Consider the following 21,920-nt stretch of genomic DNA (forward strand, 5'->3'; position numbering starts at 1 on the left):
GGCAGTGTAGAAGGGGGGTGGGCCTCAGTGATCTATGGGCCTTATCTTTTCCCTAGACCCCAACTGTATGGTGACTGTCCTTTATACCATTGCTTCTTAAATTGTGGGTCCAACACCAGCACCCATCCCTTAACACCATGAAGGGTCACAAAATATTTGGCAGCAGTAAAAGATTCCCGAATGGAATCTACACTCATTTACATAAATCTGATAGCAACGCCTTGCAGAAAATGCTTCAGATGTACTCCACAAAAAGGAAAGTCAGCCTGTTTAGCAAGCCTTGCAAATGCTCATATATAATAAATGTGTAGTTTTTATACCTATTTTATATACTCACTTTATACTTATTTCACGTAAAATATTCTTGGACAGAAAGGGGTCATGAGTGGAACATGTTTAAGAAGCTGTGTTCTATACAAATTCCTTAGGGGGGCAGTTTCTTTGGTGAGCTACGGGTACCCTCTCAGCCGTATGTCACCCACTGCTTTATATCAATTGATAAATGATGATTTTAAGTGCAAAAGAAAGTAACTGTTCATGAATAACAAGGTAGCTTCTAGTTCTCTTCCACCGCCACCCCCCTGTATATATCGTTACACCAAGGACCACGGTAGACATGCAATATAGAAGTAATACCATTGATGCCATGTTGTATGGAAAAGGTTGAGTGGGAACCAAGCTTCCAGTTATAATCTGCAGGTTAGCTCACTACGTTTCCTGTGAAATACTCAAGTTACTAACTAAATTTTCAGTAACCAGTCTAGGAGCCCCCAGATGGCGTAGTGGACTAAGTGACCGGAAGGTTGGGTTGCTGACCTGAAAGTTGCCAGGTTCGAATCCCACCTGGGGAGAGTGCGGATGAGCTCCCTCTATCAGCTCCAGCTCCGTGCGGGGACATGAGAGAAGCCTCCCACAAGGATGGTAAAACATCCGGGCGTCCCCTGGGCAACGTCCTTGTAGACGGCCAATTCTCTCACTCCAGAAGCAACTTCGGTTGCTCCTGACACGAAAAAAAAAAAGTAACCAGTCTGCTTCTTTAATTTTGCCCTTTTTTTGGTAAGTGTGTGTCTTGCAACACTTTCTAATATGTTTGTTTCTTTTCCTTTCTTCTGTACAACATAACGAGCTAATAGCCATCCCACTGTTCTTGGATTAGACTCAGAGGGATAATATGCCAATCACTTCTCAAAGTCTATTCCCATTTTTTGTTTGGAGGAATGGAATCTAGACTAGGAACACATTGTTTGGACCCTGAATACATGGTGCTTTGAATGTGTGATAAACAGATTTGAACAGTGCCAGTATATGAAGAAAAGTAAGCTGTGTTTTATATCTTTGGAAGCTGTCCAGACAAGTCAGGGGTTTTCAAATGTACATTGCATTGCCTTATTGGACCAGGCATGTAAATTCTGTAATTGGAAGCATCCCTTTTGTGGCTTGACTTGCTAACTGAGCTGTAAATTCTGCTTTCCAAATTGTATTTAATTAGTTCTGTTGTAAAGCCACAACACAATACCTAAGCTTACTTTGTTAGAATATTTGTAATTGTTGATCTGTTAAACTCAATTGCTGCAGGTCATGCGATAGGATTAGTTGTTCCGTGAAGCAGAAAGTAGTGTTGGTATTTGTGATCTCTGATAGGCAGCAAGAAACTGAGGTGCCTGAAAGTTCAAATGTATATTTTTAAACTGCGTAGTTTGAAAGCATATTGTTAATTCACATTTGTTAGTTTCTGTTTATATTTTAAGAATTGTTATGTTTTGCTTAGAAGACCAAGACATTAAAATGCACAATTAGATTTTCCTTCTTGTGCCAGTGGAGGAATATGCCAATGACAGCTTCAATGATTTGAGAGCAACTAATGAAGCTAGTTCAGTGTCACGCTACTTTCTATTTATACCCATCTGTTTGTTCAGTTTGTGTGCAAACCTCTAGCTGTGATCTAAAGAACTAGATTGTGATTTAAAGCCACGTTGAATGATATCAGTTAACTATTTATTATATTTTATAGGCCATTCTCTCCCTTAGGAGTTACAGTCAGTAATACATTGCACAATGTGAAGACGATTTTGTCCTAAAGGCCTGTAGTGTAAAACTAGGAAAAATGCAGGAAAAAACCTAGAGTGAAAAGAAGGAAACATCGTATATGACCTTAATTTATCTGCTTTCTGAACGAGTTAAAAATGGAGTAGTTCCATCATTTACATCATTCCTAATCTAATAATCTTTCTGTGTGGTTTTGAGTAAATTCCAAAGACTTTGAAATAGTGATGTGTATGTATTCATTTGTTGCTTGTTGACTTAAGGATTTTCTTAGACAAGGAATACTCAGGGGTGGTGTCGCCAGTTTCTTCCACTGAAACATAGCCTACAGCACCTGGTATTTGTTGGTGGTCTCTCATCCAAGTACTAACCAGGGTTAACCCTCCTAAACTTCCAAGATCAGACAGGATGTGTTTCACTCTGAATATTACTTCCAAAATCTGCCTTAGAACTAATATCCTTTGGCCTCCCTATACTTGGTCCAGGCTGGAGGAAAAGATCGGTCCTCTAAACCCACATATCACCCATTTCTGTAGGCCAAATACACATACAAAAAGACCAATAAAAGGCAACTTCCTATTTGGGGGGATTCAGAAATTGTCATATTTTTCTAACATAACCCCCAGCCACAGCAAACCCAGAAGTCATATCCAGATTTTTGATCAGGAAGAGGAAAAGTGGCAAAAGTCTACCTTAGGCAGTTTCAAGAATCTATTTATCCCACTTTTTCTCCAACATAGGACCAAAGTGTTACAAAATAGGTTTAAAAGTTCAGTTATTTTAATTTACTATTATTTTGACATTTTCGATATTAAACATTGTGAGGGGACAGCCCCTTTGGACAGAGATTTCCTCCTCACCTTATTCCTTACAGACTGGAGAAAATCGCAGTCCCCTAAACATTCTATGCTGGTTGCCCACATCTATGGCAGGCATTCTCAGAGGTTGTGAGGTATATTGGAAAAACTAATCCAAGAAGGTTTATATATCTGTGGAAGGTCCAGGGTGGGAGAAAGAACTCTTGTCTGTTGGAGGCCAATGTGAATGTTGTAATTGATCACCTTGATTAGCATTAATGGCCTTGCCAGCTTCATGTCCTGGCTTCTTCCTGCCTGTGGGAATCCTTTGTTTGGTGGTGTTTAGCTGCCCCTGATTGATTCATGTCTGGAATTTCTCTGTTTTCAGAGTGTTGTTAATTATTTACTGTTCTGATTTTAGAGTTTTTTAAAATACTGGTAGTCAGATTTTATTCATTTTCATGGTTTCCTCCTTTCTGTTGAAATTGTCCACATGCTTGTGGATTTCAGTGGCTTCTCTTTGTAGTCTGACATGGTTGTCAGAGTGGTCCAGCATTTCTGTGTTCTCAAATAATATACTGTGTCCAGGTTGGTTCATCAAGTGCTCTGCTATGGCTGACTTCTCTGGTTGAGTTAATCTGCAGTGCCTTTCATGTTCCTTGGTTTATGTTTGGGCGCTGCATTTGGTGGTCCCTATGCAGACTTGTCCACAGCTACATGGTACACTGGCCTCCAACAGACAAGATTTCTTTCTCCCACCCTGGATCTTCCACAGATATATAAACCTTCTTTGCTCAGTTTTTCCACTATACCTCACAACCTCTGAGGATGCCTGCCATAGATGTGGGTGAAACATCAGGAGGGAATGCTTCTGGAACATGGCCATACAGCTCAGAAAATGCACAGCAACCCATTCTATGCTGATTTCTAGACATCTTGAAATTGTTTCTGGCCATGAACAACTGTATTTACTCATTGATTTTATTTATATCCCATCTTTCTTTCACACAGTATGGGACCTAAGGTGACTTGCAACCTAAGTCAGTACTAAAACTAGCAATTGAAAGGTGAAATATAATTATCCTTATTTAATGAAGCACCTCAAGTGCTATGTGGTATATGAAGATATGTTTGAATTATCTTACTCCCCTGGAAGGCTTTTAACTTTCACATGTGTTCAGCAGAATACTTACATCTTGGAGGCAATGCCAGAAAAGCCTGGAATAAACATTTGCTAACACAGCTGTTAATTTTTTGCAGCTATGCATCACATTGTGGTTCAGTGGAGACATACTGTTGGCTCCTCACAGCTGGAGGGGGGAGTCTTTGTGTTCTACTAGCATTTATGTTAGGGGAGTTCTGTCTCTTCTTAGCAAAACTTACGTCATATCTTGTCATTGGCTGTGCCATCTAGGGCTTATGGTAGCTGCAATCCAATCAGTCTGCTTCTGATACAGAGTTTTCCTCTCCCCATTTTGGATGTTAGGCCTTACTGTAATGCTTGGAGTAGGAACATCTTCCTTAAGTAGCCTTCTAGATGCCATTATCTTCATGGATTAAGATTTGAGTTTCTGTAAAAGCAAAGTGAAATAGCGGATTTGGCTTGAACTTAACAGAGAAGAGACTGAATTCAAATTCTCCTGGAACATGGCGTTAGCTGGGTGACCCTGGATAGTGCGTCTCTAATCTTAACTTCACATGTAGTTGCCATAAGGTTGAACAAACTAATTGTGCCCTGAGCGGAAAGGTAGAAGTGTGAAAAAAACGGAAGTATTTTTTGAGGGCTCTTTAAAACAGAACCTGGGGTGTGAGGGGTGAAAAATGGTCTTGTCCTCAAAATGTCAATTCTTGGGGAACCTCATCTCTTTCCTGTCTCTGTTGTAAGAACATTAAACATTTCATTCAACATTAAGTCTAGAGCAGACTGGGAGGCAGTTTTTTTTCTTGACTCTTCCACATGTGGGAGTCATTGCTTGATTAAGATATGAAGCTTTTATGCCAACTTAGTATGTGGCAAAGTTGATAGTATCAGTCAACTTCTCTCTTGTTTAAGCCTTAGGAAATGCTGGGGAAATGAAACATGTCCTGTTTTTTATGTTCTTACTAATATCCACATCTTTAAGACAGTAAAGATATGAACAATTACCAGGCAACATAAACTCCTAAATGAGACTAAACTGAAATGACAAGAAATATTGTGATCCTCAATGTAACAACCATGCAATGAATGAAAGATACAGCTTTCTTGAAGATGAAACATTATTCATAGTTTGAATCTTTAATTCTCTTTTGACATGTATGGTGCTCTTAGACTTTCCTAGGAGCATTAGATGTCTAGCACTGTGATAGTCAATGTGGCAAACCATAGTGCTAGATTCTTGAAACACCAGACAACTGCATAAAGAATGTTACTGTAATAGAGAAACATCACCTTTTTTCTAGCAAATGTAGGGTTTCCAGGTCAAAAATTAAATAGGGCTCTTGGACTTTTTATAGATTGTGTAGAAGAGGGAATTTCAGCAGCTGTGCTTACCATGAAACTAGATAGCATGCAACTGCTGCTTTAATTTCACTTTGTATAAAACATTAAAAGCTTTCAGATACATTGGCTCTCCCTTCAGGTGTTCAGAACTTCAACTTTCACAACTCCTAATAGCTGGTAGAATGGCCTGTAGGCTGTTAGGAATGGTGGGAGTTGAAGTCTAAAACACCTGGAGGGCCAAAGTTTGGCCATGCTTGATATAGTGTGTAGTACATTTTTGAAGTGTAAGCTCCTTTCTAGAGTTTCTAAAGAAGGACCCCACAGGCTGTGGTGGTTTTGTTGACTGGTGTGGTGTCATGAACATTTCAGGTATGCATTACAATCATGAATTTCACATTTGTTTTCACAGTCATTTACATACTACTGCAGATCACTGATGTATTCATTACATGCCTCTATGAATGTGAGATTATCCTCAATTTGCTTGATGTGAGATCTCAGACAATTCATATTTCATTTTTACTCCAGTTACTGTGACATTGTCATTGACCTCAGAAGTGAGATAGTAGATGATGATGTAGTCAAAATCGACTACATCATCTAACCAAAAGGTCATGAGAATTTTCAAGGCTTTTAATTGGATTATGAGACGTTTCAATGTTTTGTAGGCAAAAAAGTGCAAGGTAAAAAAGGGTTTTCTTAACCTTTCTCATTGGCTTTCTTTTCCATAGGTTGCAAAGATAGCTCACGGCATACGTTGTACTACACTTGGGTCATGTCATCTATATTGCCATTTACCCCGCCTGTTGTGAAGAGACTGTTAGGGTGGAAGAAGTCTGCTGGAGGTACAGGAGGTGCTGGTGGAGGTGAACAGAACGGTCAGGAAGAGAAATGGTGTGAGAAAGCTGTGAAAAGCTTGGTTAAGAAGTTGAAGAAGACAGGACAACTGGATGAGCTTGAAAAAGCAATCACCACTCAAAACTGCAATACAAAATGTGTTACAATACCAAGGTAAGAACTCTCCAGAGCAGAACCTGAGTCCAAATCAATTTCTAATTTAAGCATATTTTATGTCTGTTATTTAAAATAGTTCTATAAAATTCCTAAGGATCCTGAACACCAGTTTGCAAAGGTTTACTTTTCCTCTTGAGACATATTTCTACTGTTAAAAGTTGCTGATGTGCATGACAGGATTACTAAATAGATTTCATTTAAAGTATATTTGAGAATACCTTTTAATAACTGGGTAGCTAGGATTCCGTTAGCTAGTCATGTGAAAATGTCATCCTACAGTTTTGAATAGTATCCTCAGGTTAATGGTATAAACCCCATATTTATTCTGCAAACTGGTCTTAATTTATCACAATTGGTTCCAGAATGTCTGTTTGCCATCTATTTAGATTACAGAAAAACAAAGATTTCTCCTAGTCTTCAAACAATGACTGGACAAGGAAATGGTACGTGTGGTGAAATGGGAATTATTCCCAGACCAGAGTATGGGCTGTCTTTAAAAAAGAGTTTTTGTTAGAGAACAGCATTTCTTCTAACAACTTGGCCTGCCGAGAAAAGCCACATAATCCATAACTGAAGTCATTAATGCAGCCAAGTAGATACTTGCATGATAGCCATCAAAGGGTTTATACATGGTATGGTTTTAGGGATTATAAGTCCTGACAAAACTGTTTAGAGAGGCAAAATATTAATATGTTAAGGAGGTAAGGAATAAAGGTGGAAAAAGTATAATTATGAGATTTTCTAAATTCTTCCAATGTTCTCCAAATAGCCTTGTCATGAGCCTTATAAGGCTTTATATGTGTAATGGGGCGCTGTCTCTGTCTCTTCCTCTTGAGTAGAATGGGATTTCTGAAGGTCTGTCTAGACACTACCATCACTATTTCATCCCATGTGACTCAGGAACCTTGTGGTAGTTACTGAGAGGTTTCACTTGCATTTTTTCGCCTCTAAATCTGCAGAGAATTTTCTTCCCTTTCTCATGAGAGATTAGAATCATATGAATGAGATAGAAGATGTTCTGGTTCTTGGATGTCCATGGAAAGCTGGTAGTCTGGACTCCTTTGCCTAGCCTACATCCAAACTCCCCTAGGAAAGGTGAAGCAGGCAGCATCCCACACCTCTTTATCAGTCTCAAAATATCTGTCAATAGCTGAACTTTGTCTTTATCTCTTGGCACCTGGAGTTTTTATAGCCTCTCACTTGGAAGCATGATGTAGCTTCCACATTTCTCCCTAAACTTGTCATCTTCATTGAGTAGTTTCTCTTGTGATCTTTCTTTCTCCTTGGTGATGCTGCCTCCCAATAAATGGAACTTAAAAACACCCTTTGTTTATATGGAGGAGAAACTATACCCCTCAGCTATGTTTTCTAGATAATGAGATAATCTGTTACCATATTGGGTCATAACCAACTTTTTGAATTGTACTTGAAAATATTCTCAGAGCTATCAAGTTTTCCCAACAAGGGAGTTGTTTGCTCCCTGTAGCGAGCCCCAGGCAACAATCTGACTGGACCAGCTGAAGTTTTTTGGGATGAGTTGAAGTTTCTGAACATTCTTCAAAGGTATTCTGATACTGAATATTATAGTAATTCAGATAAAAAATATTACCAAGGCATGTATCACCATGGCCAATCAGACAGCCCAAGAAACATGTATAGTTGGCACACTCACTTTAACTGTTCTGAATTCAGGAGTACGTCCAAACCGTGAGCCTGTATCTTCAGCAGGAGCTTAACACCATCCAGCGCAGGATGAGTCTTTGTTGCCTGACCAGCTTTTTGAGTTAACAGAAGCAACTCTTTTTGTGGACAATTTGTTCACTCTATTGGTGCTGGCACTGTCTGGGTTCATCCTTATAGGAAAGAATAAAGCCATTATAAAAGAGTACCAGCAAGGTAGCCCACAAGATTACTGTGGTTGATGGTATCAAAAACTGCTGAGAAGTCCATCACAACCAACTGATTCACACTTACCCTTTCTATTTCTGAGTGAAGGTAATTACTACGGCAACAAAAGCTATTTCTATCTCATAACTGGTCCTTAATCCAGATTTACATTGCTTCAGATAATCCATTTCACCAAGGAATCCATATAGTTGGGAGACCGCCATCTCTTTTAGGAGTCCATATAGGTAGGAGGCCACCTCATACTCCAGTACCTTGGCCAGAAAAAAGGTATTGGAGGCTGATTGGTAATTCAGTTGTTTGCCATTGGAGATTTCATTGTGGCTGGTTGGTTTCATCTGCCACTCAGAAAAATGAAAATAAATTTTAAGATTTTAGTTTGTTTGTCATCACATTTTAGTCAGAAAGTAGATGTCATTCTAAAAAACCTGCAGATCTGCAGTTTCATGTTTGTTTTTAAATTCCCCAATCAGTAGGATGAATCAGGGAAGTGATTGGACACTGTCAAACTTGCTAGTTTCAAGAATCCAGAACTTTGAACCAGTGCATATAATCCAAAGCAGTAAGTCATTTTTTTTACATTGAGTCAAAAATTAAAACACTATTTTAAAAATGGGGAGGTCCAAACTAGTTGAGTGGGAACAGCAAGTCATAGATAAAATGTTGTTTTAAATTCCCTGCTGATGTAACTGATAATACTACCAGTCATTTAGATAGTTACTCTATAGTTGATTACATAGGATAGGTTTTAAGCCCCACAAAGCTAAATGGAAATAATAGTATTTGCTTGATGCCCGTGTTCACATATATATTTATTTATTATTTATTTATTTACTATACCCCACTCTTCTCACTCCTTATATGCATAAGGAATGCAGCCTGTCCAGTCTTTTTGTAGAGATATAGCACACATCTGTTATATTTTAAATAAATTAACTCAATTACAAAATATTGTAAAGAAGTAGTGGCTTTATTTGTACCATAAAATGTTCATAGGAAGAAGAAAACATCTATCACTGAGGACCATCAAATTTGTCTAATAACAGAGACAGAGAAAGAGAAGATAGTGTTATGGCTTGTGAAATAAGGTGCAGATTGGGCACCAAAGAAATGATTGGGTACCATAAAATGTATAAATTCAGGTAATTTTAAAAGAAGGCAGAACAAATAGGCAAACAAGTATATATTTTGGGTGGATGCAGAGAGAGAAAGGACAAGAAAATGCCATTTTCTGCCATCTTTTGGATAGTCATTAGTTAAATGTTATTCTTGCCATTACATTATTTTGATCACAAATTCCAAATAGCTTCATCTGAGCTCTTTAGATAAAAGAGTGTCAAGGGCATTTATAGCCGTGGTTCTCAACCTATGGGTCCCCCAAGTGTTTTGGTCTACAACTCTCAGAAATCTCAGCCAGTTTGCCAGCTGTTAGTATTTCTGGGAGTTGACGGCCAAAACATCTGGGGACCCACAGGTTGAGAACCACTGATTTATAGGAAAGAAGAGCAAGGAGATCTAGTTAAGTGCAGGTTGCGGTTGTATGGCCGAAGACCATGAAGCACAATGCCCTTCTCTAGAAAACTAAGCTACTTGGACTTAGCAGCTAAAAGCTGTAAGGCATGGCTTCTTGGCTTCCAAGAGGCCACAGAAGGTCAGTAGCTTAAATATTGTGGATGCCTATCCAAAATGGGAGTGTTGTTTTGTTACAGGTAGAAAAATTGAGCTTTGAGTCTCAGTAGCTATGTCACTGGTGAAATATGGCTGGAAAACTGTTTCATTGTTTTAAGTTGTTTCCTGATTCATGCTACATGAGTGGCTATATTTAAACGTATATTTAAACGCCACATGGAATTGAAATAAGATCATCCTAAAGACATCAGTGGAGAAATCCTAGGTTTCAGTGTGCTGGAAATGGTCCAAAATCGTACATGCTATACCCTGCAATTTATATGGCTATAATTTTTACATTGCCTTATTTGTTTCTAAAGATTTAACCATAATAACAACAACAACAACAACAACAACAACAACATGTAAGCCGCCCCGAGTCCCTTCGGGGAGATGGGGCGGGGTATAAAAATAAAGTTATTATTATTATTATTATTATTATTATTTCTCAAGATTTAACCAGAATTGTACCATGCTGCTCAGGGAGAGATAGTAGTATACCTTGAGGACTCACGAGTGACATGGAAGCTCAAACTACACTTTTGAGGTTATTGAAGGGGCACTAAACAAGTCTTTATGAACTCAGTGGCAAAGAATGTTGAATGGGTGAAACTGGGATGGACCATGAGAACATAATAGAATATGTGTAAAGGAAGAAGAGGGAGAGATACCGATCTCTGAAGTGTCGAAAGAGCCATTTTTAATCACTTCCTGATTCACAAAGAGAAGTTATTGTCAGTTTTTTTCTGAAACAGTAGCAACAGTTGTCCATAGACATCAAAGGAGAAGTCAAGATTGTGAGGTAGATAAAATTGTGCGCTAGTGTGCCCAACAGTCCCACTGAGGCTAGGGGAGACAGCATATTGGTTAGGCATGATGTGCTAACAGAATGTTGACAGAGTGAATTTTTGTTGTTATGTGTTTTCAGTTCTTTTCCATTTTAGGGATTTCTTGGCAAGATTTGTTTATAGAAGAAATTTGCTCTTGCCTTCCTCTGTGGAGTAACTGGCCTCAAGACTATGCTATAGGTTTCCATGGTAGAGCCGGGATGCAAGCCCTGGTCTCCAGAGTTGTAGTCCAATGCTGAAACCAATACATCATGGTGGTTCTGGAAAGTGAATAGAGGGAGGAACTAAATGTGTTGGATGAATTGGAACCATGGGGAAGGTACATTCTGCACTACAGTTTCGTTGCCAGGTTTATGATGGTGTATACCTTTGTTAGGAGGGCATGGATCATTTGCATTTTGTATGCATTATTGTGATGGAGGCACCTTGTGTGTGTCTGCCTTCAGGACCCCTGTTTTCTTATGGCAACCTTATTCATTTCATAGGATTTTCTTAGGTAAGGAATACCTGACCCCTGGTATTTGCTGGCAAACTCCTTCGATTCTGCAAAAAAGTGTAAAAATGTTTTATTTTTACATTAAGTATTCTTAGAGGGTATTCTTCCCCTCCTAACATAGAAAAGATTGATCTGTTTACTTAATAGAGCATTTGACAGTTCCTGAGAGGCCTTTGTAAAATTTCAAGAAAAGTTCTGATGCTCTTTCTGCAAAAAAAGTGGGTCCCTCCAGCTACTGGTCTGCAATGTCTGTGAGTCCTCTCAATTGTTAATGTGGGCTAGGGTCGTTGGGAATTTCAGTCCAGCATCTGAAGGGATATATTTTCTCCACCTTGACTGTGAAGGGTAAGAATAGGAACAAATTGACAGTTCTCTGAAGTAGAGATGGAATTGTATGTGATCTTTACTGCAGTGTTTTTAAAGCAAATTCATAAATAGCATGCATCAAGAGAACAGGATGACTGCAGAACAATATGGCAGATATCCCTTTATCTTAGTGAAAAATAAATGTATATTGAAATGTAATCCTCTTCTGGCAGCTTCCTCTGTGGAGATCTAAAAAGTTCTGGAAACAGATGCAGATAAGAAGACTTCAGAAGAAATCGGACCCCAGGATATTGCGCATTTTGGATCATGGTCTGATCTGTTGCATCTGTGTTTAATGTTTCCTGCCCTTTCTTTTATAATGTGATATGTAGTAAATAAGGCTGTAGTTTATAGTTGCTGTTGCCAGCTTTACAAAAGCTGGTTGCAAAACTAGCATAAAATCTAAATTACAGGGCAGGTATATAAGCCTCTTATGTGAGTTTTTGAGCATCTTAATTTTGAAAATAAAAGGCTGGACTATTAGTATTAGAACTTCATAAAAACTAATATATGATGAAAGAAGGGCTGTAACTCGGTGATAGATCACATGTATTGCATGCAGATGGTTGGTTCTGCATTCATTCCCCCACCATCTTCATTAAGGGGTAGAAAAGCATCTTGCCTGAAAACCTGAAACGCCACTGTAGGTCAGTATCAAGAATACTCCCCAGATATCCCTATGGACAGACTCAATATGGGACAGCTTCCAATGTTCCTGTGATATGAACTATGCAAGGATTTTATGCTGTAGGACAAATCCAGTCTTAAGAGGCTTTACAAAAAAGTAGATGGGAGACTTCTTACCACCAAGAGTGATAGCCAAATGCATAGCTCTGTTTTAATTGCCCTATTACCATCCCTAATGAGTTTGCTCATGGCTTAAAGATGGGGAATAATAACCCCAGCTCTCAATTTCAGAAGATCGGTATGATTATTTGAGAATAGCATTTTCTTGCAGTCTAAAAATAATAATTTAACATATGAGAGTGATTTTATTTTAAAAGACTTGACAAAATCTCGAAAGCATGCTGTAGAGCAAACTGGATGTAGCCGTTGGACCATATGTTTGACATCTCGGTCCTTGAGATCTTAAGTCTAATTCCTTTGCAAGCAGGCAACTCAAACATAAAGTCAATAATAAAGTTGCAGACTGATATGCAATCTTCCATGAAGTTTCTCTATACTGCCTTCCTCTCTGTTTATCACCTCTATTAAAACACATGAATCATGTTGCATTTACAGTCGGGAGTGTTAATTTTTCTTTTTCCTGTAATTTGCTGTCTTTAAAAAAACACATTAATGAGAGAGAGCAGCTGGTTTTATTATCCTTGTCCAAAAAAGTACTCAATTTTAGCAAAACCATGGGCTTCAGACTTGGATAAAAACCCATGTGTTGCTTAATGAATAATTTCTAATCTGTTGTGTAGGCTCAATCTGTTGACTGAAAAGGTAGGTCTTCTTCCAAGGTTGCTACTCAATGTTTGTGCCTTAAAATATACTAAGTTGAATGTAAACCCCCATTTGTAACAAATAACTCAGTGCTGAAGAAATAGACAAATTTTAAATGTCTAGATTTATTTAAAGTTAAGTGGACAATTACATAATTAACAACACAGAATCCACCAAACTATATTATGAACAATTTACTCAAGCCTCTTACTTGGCTCTAACCTGATTAAAATATCCTTATTTTCTTATCTGAGATAGATAATCTAGATTTGTGTCTGAACATGTTTTCTGTCCAAGCCTGTGAAGTTCTAACCATTCATTACTATATAATGAATTAACTATTTGCTTTTTTAATTTGTGAACAGACCAATTACCTCTTAATTTCATCTTCAAAATCAATTTTTATCCAAAGGCTTGTATATCTGAAGGCTTCAGATTTTATTGTTAAAATCTTTAGGCGTTTCAGCATAGAGAAGTTGTATTTGTTGGTAATTAAGTAAAGCTTTTTTCTTCGTCTATAGTTTTTATTTTTTGCACTCAGGAAGGGGATAAGATGCCTTTTCTCTGCTGTTCTTCTTTTTTGTCAATGAAGATGGGAAGATAAAGAGAATGGTTAATTTCTCTTATAAGAAACGGTGGCCAAAAACCACATCATCCTTTTTATTTTGTCCTCTAAATCAAGTAGGTTGCAGGCTTTCTGAAGTGTGGAAATTCTGCTTTTGTTCAAGTATAAAGGGTTTTCAGCACTGGAAGGCTTCTTTGGCAGTAGGGCTGGGGAACATTAGGAATTTAATTTCATCTGCAACAACATTCCAGGTTTGTGAATATGAATGGAAGGACAGAGTTTTGAATCTGTCTATTCCTCATTGTTCTCTCAGGGGCTGGAGATCTGGTGCAACTAAGGACCTGGCTTTCCTAAGCGCAGACAACTCCAGCGAAGATGCTGGCAGGCAGGAAACAAGTACTTTAAAAAAAAAGGTTATCCTCTTTTTTGGACTTTGATCGTTACCTAAAGAAAGGCCACTTGTCAGATGTGCTTTGTTGTTTCCTAAGTAGTTCAGGAATGGTCAGAGTGCATCCCATAAGTTACATGTAGTCCCAGAGTTGTGTTTTTTCAGCACATTATTTTATCACATTGTGTTTCGTTGCCAATGTAGGATTCAACTCAACCATCAAAAATGTGTTTCCTTCTTCATGGCCCCCTGCCACTTTCCTTAAGGGTCTTCACTTGCATGGTGGAATAGTTTACATAATTTGGGTTGATTTTAATATGAAGCTTGTTGCTGCTTTCTACCTTGAGAAAATCAAGGCTGGAAAGGTAGAGGAGGAAGGAGTGAAACCTTGCCTCTAGAAGATTCAGTCATGTTTTTTTCTTCATACATCATTCGATGGAGCAGTAACAACCATTAATGCAGTGACTCACATAATTTTATCAGTTGTTCATTCTCTTGGGTAATCAAGGAGTAATAACAATCAGCCTGATTGAGTGCCCAGTGTCAGGTGTTGGCAGCTTGCTTTGGAAATATGAAGGCCCAGAAATAGAAGAAGGGAAAGGGTCTCACCAAAATCCAGCATTAGGTTCTCAACTTCTTCTTAGAATAGCATTTCCTCACATTAATTGGTTACATAAAGATAAAAGTGTGGGAAGAGAAAGTGATTGTGGTGTCACAATTGCAGAACACGATCCTGTGGAAAAATGCAGCCTTTTAGACTGTTGCAGTATCTGCTTGCATGTGTTCTTATAGAACTGGGGTGGGGAAAAAGGAAATTTCTTGAGTAACTGTACCTTTACCTTCCTTCTGTCCTGCTCAAAACATGGAAAGAGTAATCTCAGAACTGTGAAAAGTGGACATCGCATTGCTTGCTCTTCCCTGTAAACACATACTCAAACCAAAGTTCTGTTCATTGCTGTGTTTCTGAGCCACGTCATAAATATTCCTGGATGTTGCACAACTGTCTTTAGTTGGAAATTCACAATATGGATTCAATGACACTTTCTACATTCCCTATCTTTTTAATAGATACAATCAATCAACAGTTGAAGAGCTAGATATGGCCAGTATCTGTCTTAATACTTTCTGATGGAACAGCTTCAAATCTCCATGATTGGTGATTCAGTGATTGTTATTAATTCTAAATTATAGTGCCAAAGAATAATGGTGACCCTTAAGCATTGTGACAGAAGGGGTGATGCTATCCTTTGCTATTTTCTAAACATGTGGTACTGATTCCCTCTCTGGGAAATGTCCAAAGTACCGGTAACAACTGAAATGAGCCTTTCAGACTGGGGAATCCATTGATGGCACTGCATGTAGTCCAGGATTTAGAGGCCAAGAAATTTCTGTCAGTTGGTTGGAACTCTCAAGTAGTCCTAATAGTCCTCTCAGCCACATCCCTGTGTGAGTGAACATCCTGACAATAAAAGCACCGAAAAATTTATCATGGCAGGAAGAGCATTTCTTGCCATTGGCATGTAGTACAGTGAGGTAATTGAAAAGCAGCATGGTCATCATGTAAACGAGAAGTGTGGTAAAGAAGTAGGTAATGTCCAAAGGAGGAGGGAGTTGCTATTGCTTTGGGATGCTGAAGACCACCTTTGCAAGTAGTTATGTACAAAAATGTTGAATATATGTATATAGGTTATACATATCTTGCCTTCATGCTTTAGAAAATCATGGTCTCTGGTTCTTAGAATCCAAAACTAACAGTTATAGTTCCCTGATTACAAATAGTATATGTTTAACCAATATAGAGACCGGCACTTTGGTCCATTAAGCTTTCAAATTTCCCTGTTTGGTTAATGAGGTCAGCTATCAAACAACTCACTTCCTGAATCTTCTCTAGCCCTTTTGTGTCTGCTAAAAAAAAATGCAGGTTAGACCTAAAATAACACCAGTTGACCTCATGTTACTGCCACAGTTACCAACACTTTCAAATCACAAAACCTGATGAAAGGGAGTTGAAGAATTGGTGAATCATTGCGAAAATTGCAATTCTGCATATACTTTCTTAGTCATGGAAGGTACTTTTAAGGGGAAACAACAGCTATTATACTAGATTTAGGTTAAACAACACGTGATTGTTTTTCCAGCCAAATACAGCCTTCCAGGAGGATGGTTAATAATGAAAATGTTACTAGGTCTGTGATAGATCACTACTGTTGACTAATGGGCTCTATTTTGCTTGATGAAGTGTGCAGATCTGCACTGGCAATGTGAACATTTCCTCTCCCAAGGCTGGAGATCATTTGGAGCCTTATGAAATGAATTGCCAAAGCAGTTGAAAACATTTTGGCAATGAGATAAAGAGATATATAGTGATATTGAAACGTATCAGCTAAAATTATAACAACCAAATCATTTGTCAGAATTTTATTCAAAGAACCCCCTGTTAATATTTGAGAGACTTTTGCTTGTTCATGCTCTAACATGGTCTGTCTGATCCTTTGTCAGCAATGCCCTTCAGCACTTACTTTGGGACAGGTCATTATCTGCACCAGATGTGCAGACGTTAGGAATAGTGCGACATAAAAACCAGCTGCAGGATGCTTCAACTTTCCTAGGCATTCTATCAAGGACCTCAGAACAGCAGTCCTAGAACAAAAACAAAATAAAAACTTTATAGGAAGATTGAGAAGTGAAACAGCAAAACTGGAATGTGTCCACTAACTACAAGCCATCAACGGTTGGTTAAACAGAGGCAGTGGTTTCTTGGCACATGTACTAGTTGATATACCTCAGCCTCACAATCAGTCTTTTGCCCAGTTTGTAACATCTCCTTAGACAGCATCACCCAACATTCCAGTGACTCCCTTCACCATTCTTATGTTTATTGAGTCATCTTGGCTTTAGGAAGTATTTTCCTTTTGCTTTTGTCTCTCAAAATCTGGCCATAAAACTGAACTTGTTACCTCATTACTATGTCTACAAGCTTTGCATTTATGTGGCTATTCTCACACACAGTCTGCCTAAAAAGGCACTTCACCTCATACATTTGATGAAGTAGACTTAAGTCTGGGAAAGCTTATACTACCATCTTTTTTCTCTCAGTCTCAAAGTACAAGATTCCTTTACCAAAGGAGATGTTTGTCATATATTTGCACGATATATCACATTGAGGGAAAGTATGCAATATATAGCCATTGGATCTGCACAAGATGCTGGTTCTTATTGCTAGAGAAGACAAAAACAGATTACAGGGCCAGTAATTGAGAGCAGATGAAGGATAGAGCATCTTCTGATTATAACCAGACTATGGCAAGCTTTATTAGTAACTACATATGTAGGGATACCAGTTACTACTTCAAGACTGTTACCATTACCAGGTTCTTAATTTCAGCATACAGTACTTGCAAATAAACATTTAGAAAAAACAGCACAGTAAGGTACTGTAGAATCCAGATAGTAGTAAAAGAATGTGTTGTCGAAGGCTTTCATGGCCGGGATCACAGGGTTGTTGTATGTTTTCTGGGCTGTATGGCCATGTTCCAGAAGTATTCTCTCCTGACGTTTCGCCCACATCTATGGCAGGCATCTGCAGGGATCCTCTGAGGAGAGAATACTTCTGGAAAATGGCCATACAGCTCGGAAAACATACAACAACCCAGTAGTAAAAGAAACTTTCAGGATGTCCATCTCTTCTGGCGTTAAGACTTTTTGATAAAGAGGATTAACTAAGCTTTACTGTGAATTAGTGTTTAAAGTGCCCCTGATTTTGTGAAAAACCATCTTCTATTTTGGCAAACTGCAGGCTCAAATCTATGGGCTCTATGTATGTAATTTCTGTTCCTTTCTTTACCCCTCATATCTCCAGATCTGTCCTGGAGGCTCCCCTGAGGAGAAGGAGAAATTCATTGAAAGAGACGTAGTTGGATGCTGCTCAAAATGTTTTTGAGACCATTATTAGTAGTAATGACATGTAAGGCCTTAGATTTCAGAATGTAACTGCACAATACTGAAGGGTTATAGTTACGTATAAAATCAATTTACCTTTTGAAGAGAACTTAAAAGGCTGCATTATGTATGCAGAAACCTGGCATTCTTCAATCTGAGAACTGGGCTAGAAGCACCAAACTGAGAAACTGGTCTGCTAACTCCCTTTACTCCAGGCCTCATGTTTGGTTCTTTCTCAGTCTACTCTTTTATTAGAATTCCAATCGTCTTCCAATGTGTTTTAGATTTACAAAGCAGGCCACACAACAATGTAGTGTGCTTGACTTGAAGTACCAAAGGATTATTTATTTTGAAATACAAGATGGATGTAGCAATTCTGTTACTGTCTGTTGTTCCTGCTTAGTTCTATGATAAATATGGATCTAAAGACCTCTCCTATTGATCATTTACTGTAGGGATGGGGAAACTACAGAACAGTGCTTCTTGTCACCCTCATATTGCTTTGGGGGTGGAGAAAGTAGTTTTGCAACATTCATGCCCATACTCCAGCCAATTTAGACCTTTTGAAAACAAAAAAAACTGCTGGAAATTTACTTGCAGTTCACTTCTTGTTTTGAAAAATGACCTCTTCTGAGTCTGAAATGGGAAGGAAAAAAGTTGCCCAGGGACCCAAATGTTTGGCAAGATCCTTGTGTGCTCGTAAGTTGTGCAAGGGCATTTTTACTATTCCTTTTAAAATTTAGAAGGGGCTCCATTGTGGACAAATGTGTGTAAAACTTGAAGGTGGAGTGTTTAATTCCCCCCTTTACAATTGAGACAACCATGATGGTTTCAGATGAGTATATGACTACTTCATATTATAGTATGCATGCATTTGTTAAGTTATGCTTGCATGATGATGAGCTTTGCTCCAGAGGGCAAGGCCAAAATGGTAGGACTAAACAAACAGTTCCAAATCACATATATATGGATATGGTCCATATATTGAGTTTTAAAACCTTCCCACCAGGGCTTCCCAACCAAGATTCTCTGGGACTCTAGGGTTCCAGAAGAGATTGCTGGAGGTTACTTGGGGCATCATGGCTGGGAAAAAAATACTGTTTTTAGCTCTAGCTGTAACAATTTTATGGCACTTTAAAGTTCCTCCAACATTAAAGGTTGAGAAATGATGTTCTAAGCAACATAACATGTCTTCTTACACAATAATACAATTAGGGTTTTTTTTAAAAAAAAATTCACTGCCTACTTCTACTTTGCTGCGTTGTGGTGGAATAATATTTTTCACACTTGTACAGAGTACTTGTTGAAATGTTTTTGCATGTGGTTACAATGCAAAGTCAAAATGGTGGCAACGTTATCTTTATGAAGGAAGAACTGAGAGAATAATGGTGTCAAAGATGTATGTATCAAAGGAGGCTGGGCCAGGTGCTCTGGCTATGTAGTAGCAACTGTCTGAAACCTTCATTGAAATAGCAAGTGGAGTTTCTTTGTGTTGCATTTCATCTTTTACAAAATCTAAACTATGGCCTAGATCTGTGGTATGCTTATGCAGCTGCAAGTTACAACGGCAGCATGGGAAGAAGAAAAGCTGCATATTCACTACTGTGTAGAAATGAAATCAGATTTTTTTGTGATAGTCATCTGGAAAAAGGCCGCTTATTTTTTTTAAAATGCTAGTCTTCTTATGGCAGGAGAGGAGGTCCCTGAAAAAAGTTGAGAGCCAAGTATGCTTCTCTCTTCAAGGATACCTCCTCCTTCCCAGAAGGTTGACATTGAAGAAATAGACTGCTTGGAGTCTGTCTTCAGCCTTCTTTTCCAGGTGAAAAGGTAAAAGGTCTGCCTTCCTTCCTATCCAGTTCTGTTCAATTTAGGTGAAATTGCACAATGCAGGTATGACAGAAGTGACATAAGTTTACTGCATTAAATAGACTCTGGTCCTTATTTCACCAATCCATTGAGATCTTTAATGCTTGTCGAATTCTGCTTCAAACCATCACTTGTCTTCTCAGGTTGTATTTGATGTACAAGCTTTTCACCTCCATAAACATCTGGAACAGTGGTCCTCAACCTGTGGGTCCCCAGATGTTTTGTCCTTCAACTCCCAGAAATTTTAACAGCAGGTAAACTGGCTGGGATTCCTGGGAGTTGTAGGCCGAAACACCTGGAGACCAACGGGTTGAGAACTACTGATCTAGAAAAATTAGTGATGAAGTATTTGCTTAGTAGTAGCGGCTTCATCCAGACTTCAGAAGCTGTGAATTTTAAAAATAGTCTTCTGTAAGCTCTTGACTATCTACTCCTTGTAGCTTTCTCATATTTTGGTTAAGACAATTTGAAATAGATGAGAGGCTGTAATTGTCCTTCAACTGAAAAGATTGTCTTCCTTCAGCTTCTTTCCTCTCCTTCTGGTGCTGACGTTATCATCTCTCAAAAAGTTAATCTGGGGAGAAATGAATAGGTTTTAAGATGTTTTACCCAGAGGCATTTGGACTCGGCTTTGTATCCTTCATCATCTTCAGATTCTTCACCAGTGTCCTCTTAGCAACAAATCACTGTACTTAAACTTTTGCAGCCTACATCGTATTTTGTTGCCCCGTAAAAGCAGTAAAGGTTTGTGTCTAGCCATTTTAGCCAAGTTAATGCAAACTTATTTGCCCTTAATACTATTAGCAGCATATATTCTCTACTATTAGTAAGGTTAATGTGGCCTCTAGGGATTCGAGGTTTTTTAATGGTGGCACATTGGTTGGTTAAACTCCTTCATATCAAAAGGTCCCACAAACTTTTCTTTCAGGTGTGAGTTGAAAACATACTACAAGGTTTGAGGAAGAAAACAAGTATTTAACTTGTCTTGAACCACTGCTGGTTTGTATTGCAATTACTGTGCTTTAGAAATCATATGTATGTATTGTATGCATGTGTAATTTTATGTATTTGGAACTTGTAATTTTTACTATGCTGATTCAGTGTTAGATTTATTCATTTATGTATTTATGCCCTGCCTTTCTCCCAATACAGGAACACAAGGTGGTTAACAATAAATTTATTCTGTTGGCCAGCTTAAGGAAGGATAGAGGTGAAATTCAAATGGATAATTGCCATAGAAATATTCTTAAGCCTAATGATATGACATCCCTCAAAATTGTATTTAATTTATATCCAGCTTTTCTTCTAACATGGGACCCAAGGTAGCTCACAATCAAATACAGAAGTTAAAATATTTAATGAACCACTCATATTTCAGCATACAGTACTTGCCACTTTAAAAGGCCATTAAAATATTAAGAATAAGAACAACACAATCCTAGTTATAAGATTTTAAAAGACAGTTAAAATCAAAGGCTTGGATAAACAGAAAGTTCTTAACTTGCTGGTGGAGCGAGTAAAGTGATTCAAGATTTCTTTAATGTACTGAAAACTTGGAGGAGAGATTTGTGGCAGAGCAAAGAAAAAGCTGTCTGCTGTATAGGACGTCATTGTAACACTTAAAACTGCTCTATATCCAATACCAACATGGCATACAAATACAATTAAAACAATATAATAACAACACTAGTAAAAGCTCTAAATAATGCCATCCAGAGAAAGAAAATCATGAAAAACAATAAAACAGGTAATCAAAAATTCCATCCAAAGTGTTGCCAAAATGACTACAAAGTTTCCAACTGTTTTTTGTCCATAAAGGATATAATTCTGTGGTTGGGGTGCCTCAGTGAAAATGCCTCCCTCCTTTCTTGGGACATATTGTAGCAGTGAAGAGAACCTCCTAAGATGATAAGTCATGGGCAGCCTAATCTGGAGAGAGTTGTATCTGCAAGCTGTTTTGGTCTCCAGCCGTTTAGGGTTTGAATGTGTAGCTAGCATCTTGAATTGGAATCAGAAACGAGTCACGCCAGTGAAGCGCCTTCAGTATGGTTGCAATATGATTTTGCTTGGCTATACTGGTAACAGTTCTGGCTA

The 21,920-nt window shown here is 38.3% G+C and overlaps 1 protein-coding gene across 2 annotated transcripts in view; it reads left to right on the forward strand.

Moving 5' to 3' along the window:
- smad2 (SMAD family member 2) overlaps positions 1-21,920 on the forward strand; it is a 65,029-nt gene that overhangs the window by 20,893 nt on the left and 22,216 nt on the right. For both annotated transcript variants that reach the window (XM_008102770.3, XM_003216173.4), the window contains exon 2: positions 6,054-6,333. In XM_008102770.3, the coding sequence (XP_008100977.1) occupies positions 6,098-6,333 (236 nt within the window). In that variant the 5' untranslated portion in view covers positions 6,054-6,097. The remainder of the gene's footprint in view (positions 1-6,053; positions 6,334-21,920) is intronic.

The sequence above is a fragment of the Anolis carolinensis genome, chromosome 2, assembly GCF_035594765.1.
Source record: "Anolis carolinensis isolate JA03-04 chromosome 2, rAnoCar3.1.pri, whole genome shotgun sequence".
Taxonomy (NCBI): domain Eukaryota; kingdom Metazoa; phylum Chordata; class Lepidosauria; order Squamata; family Dactyloidae; genus Anolis; species Anolis carolinensis.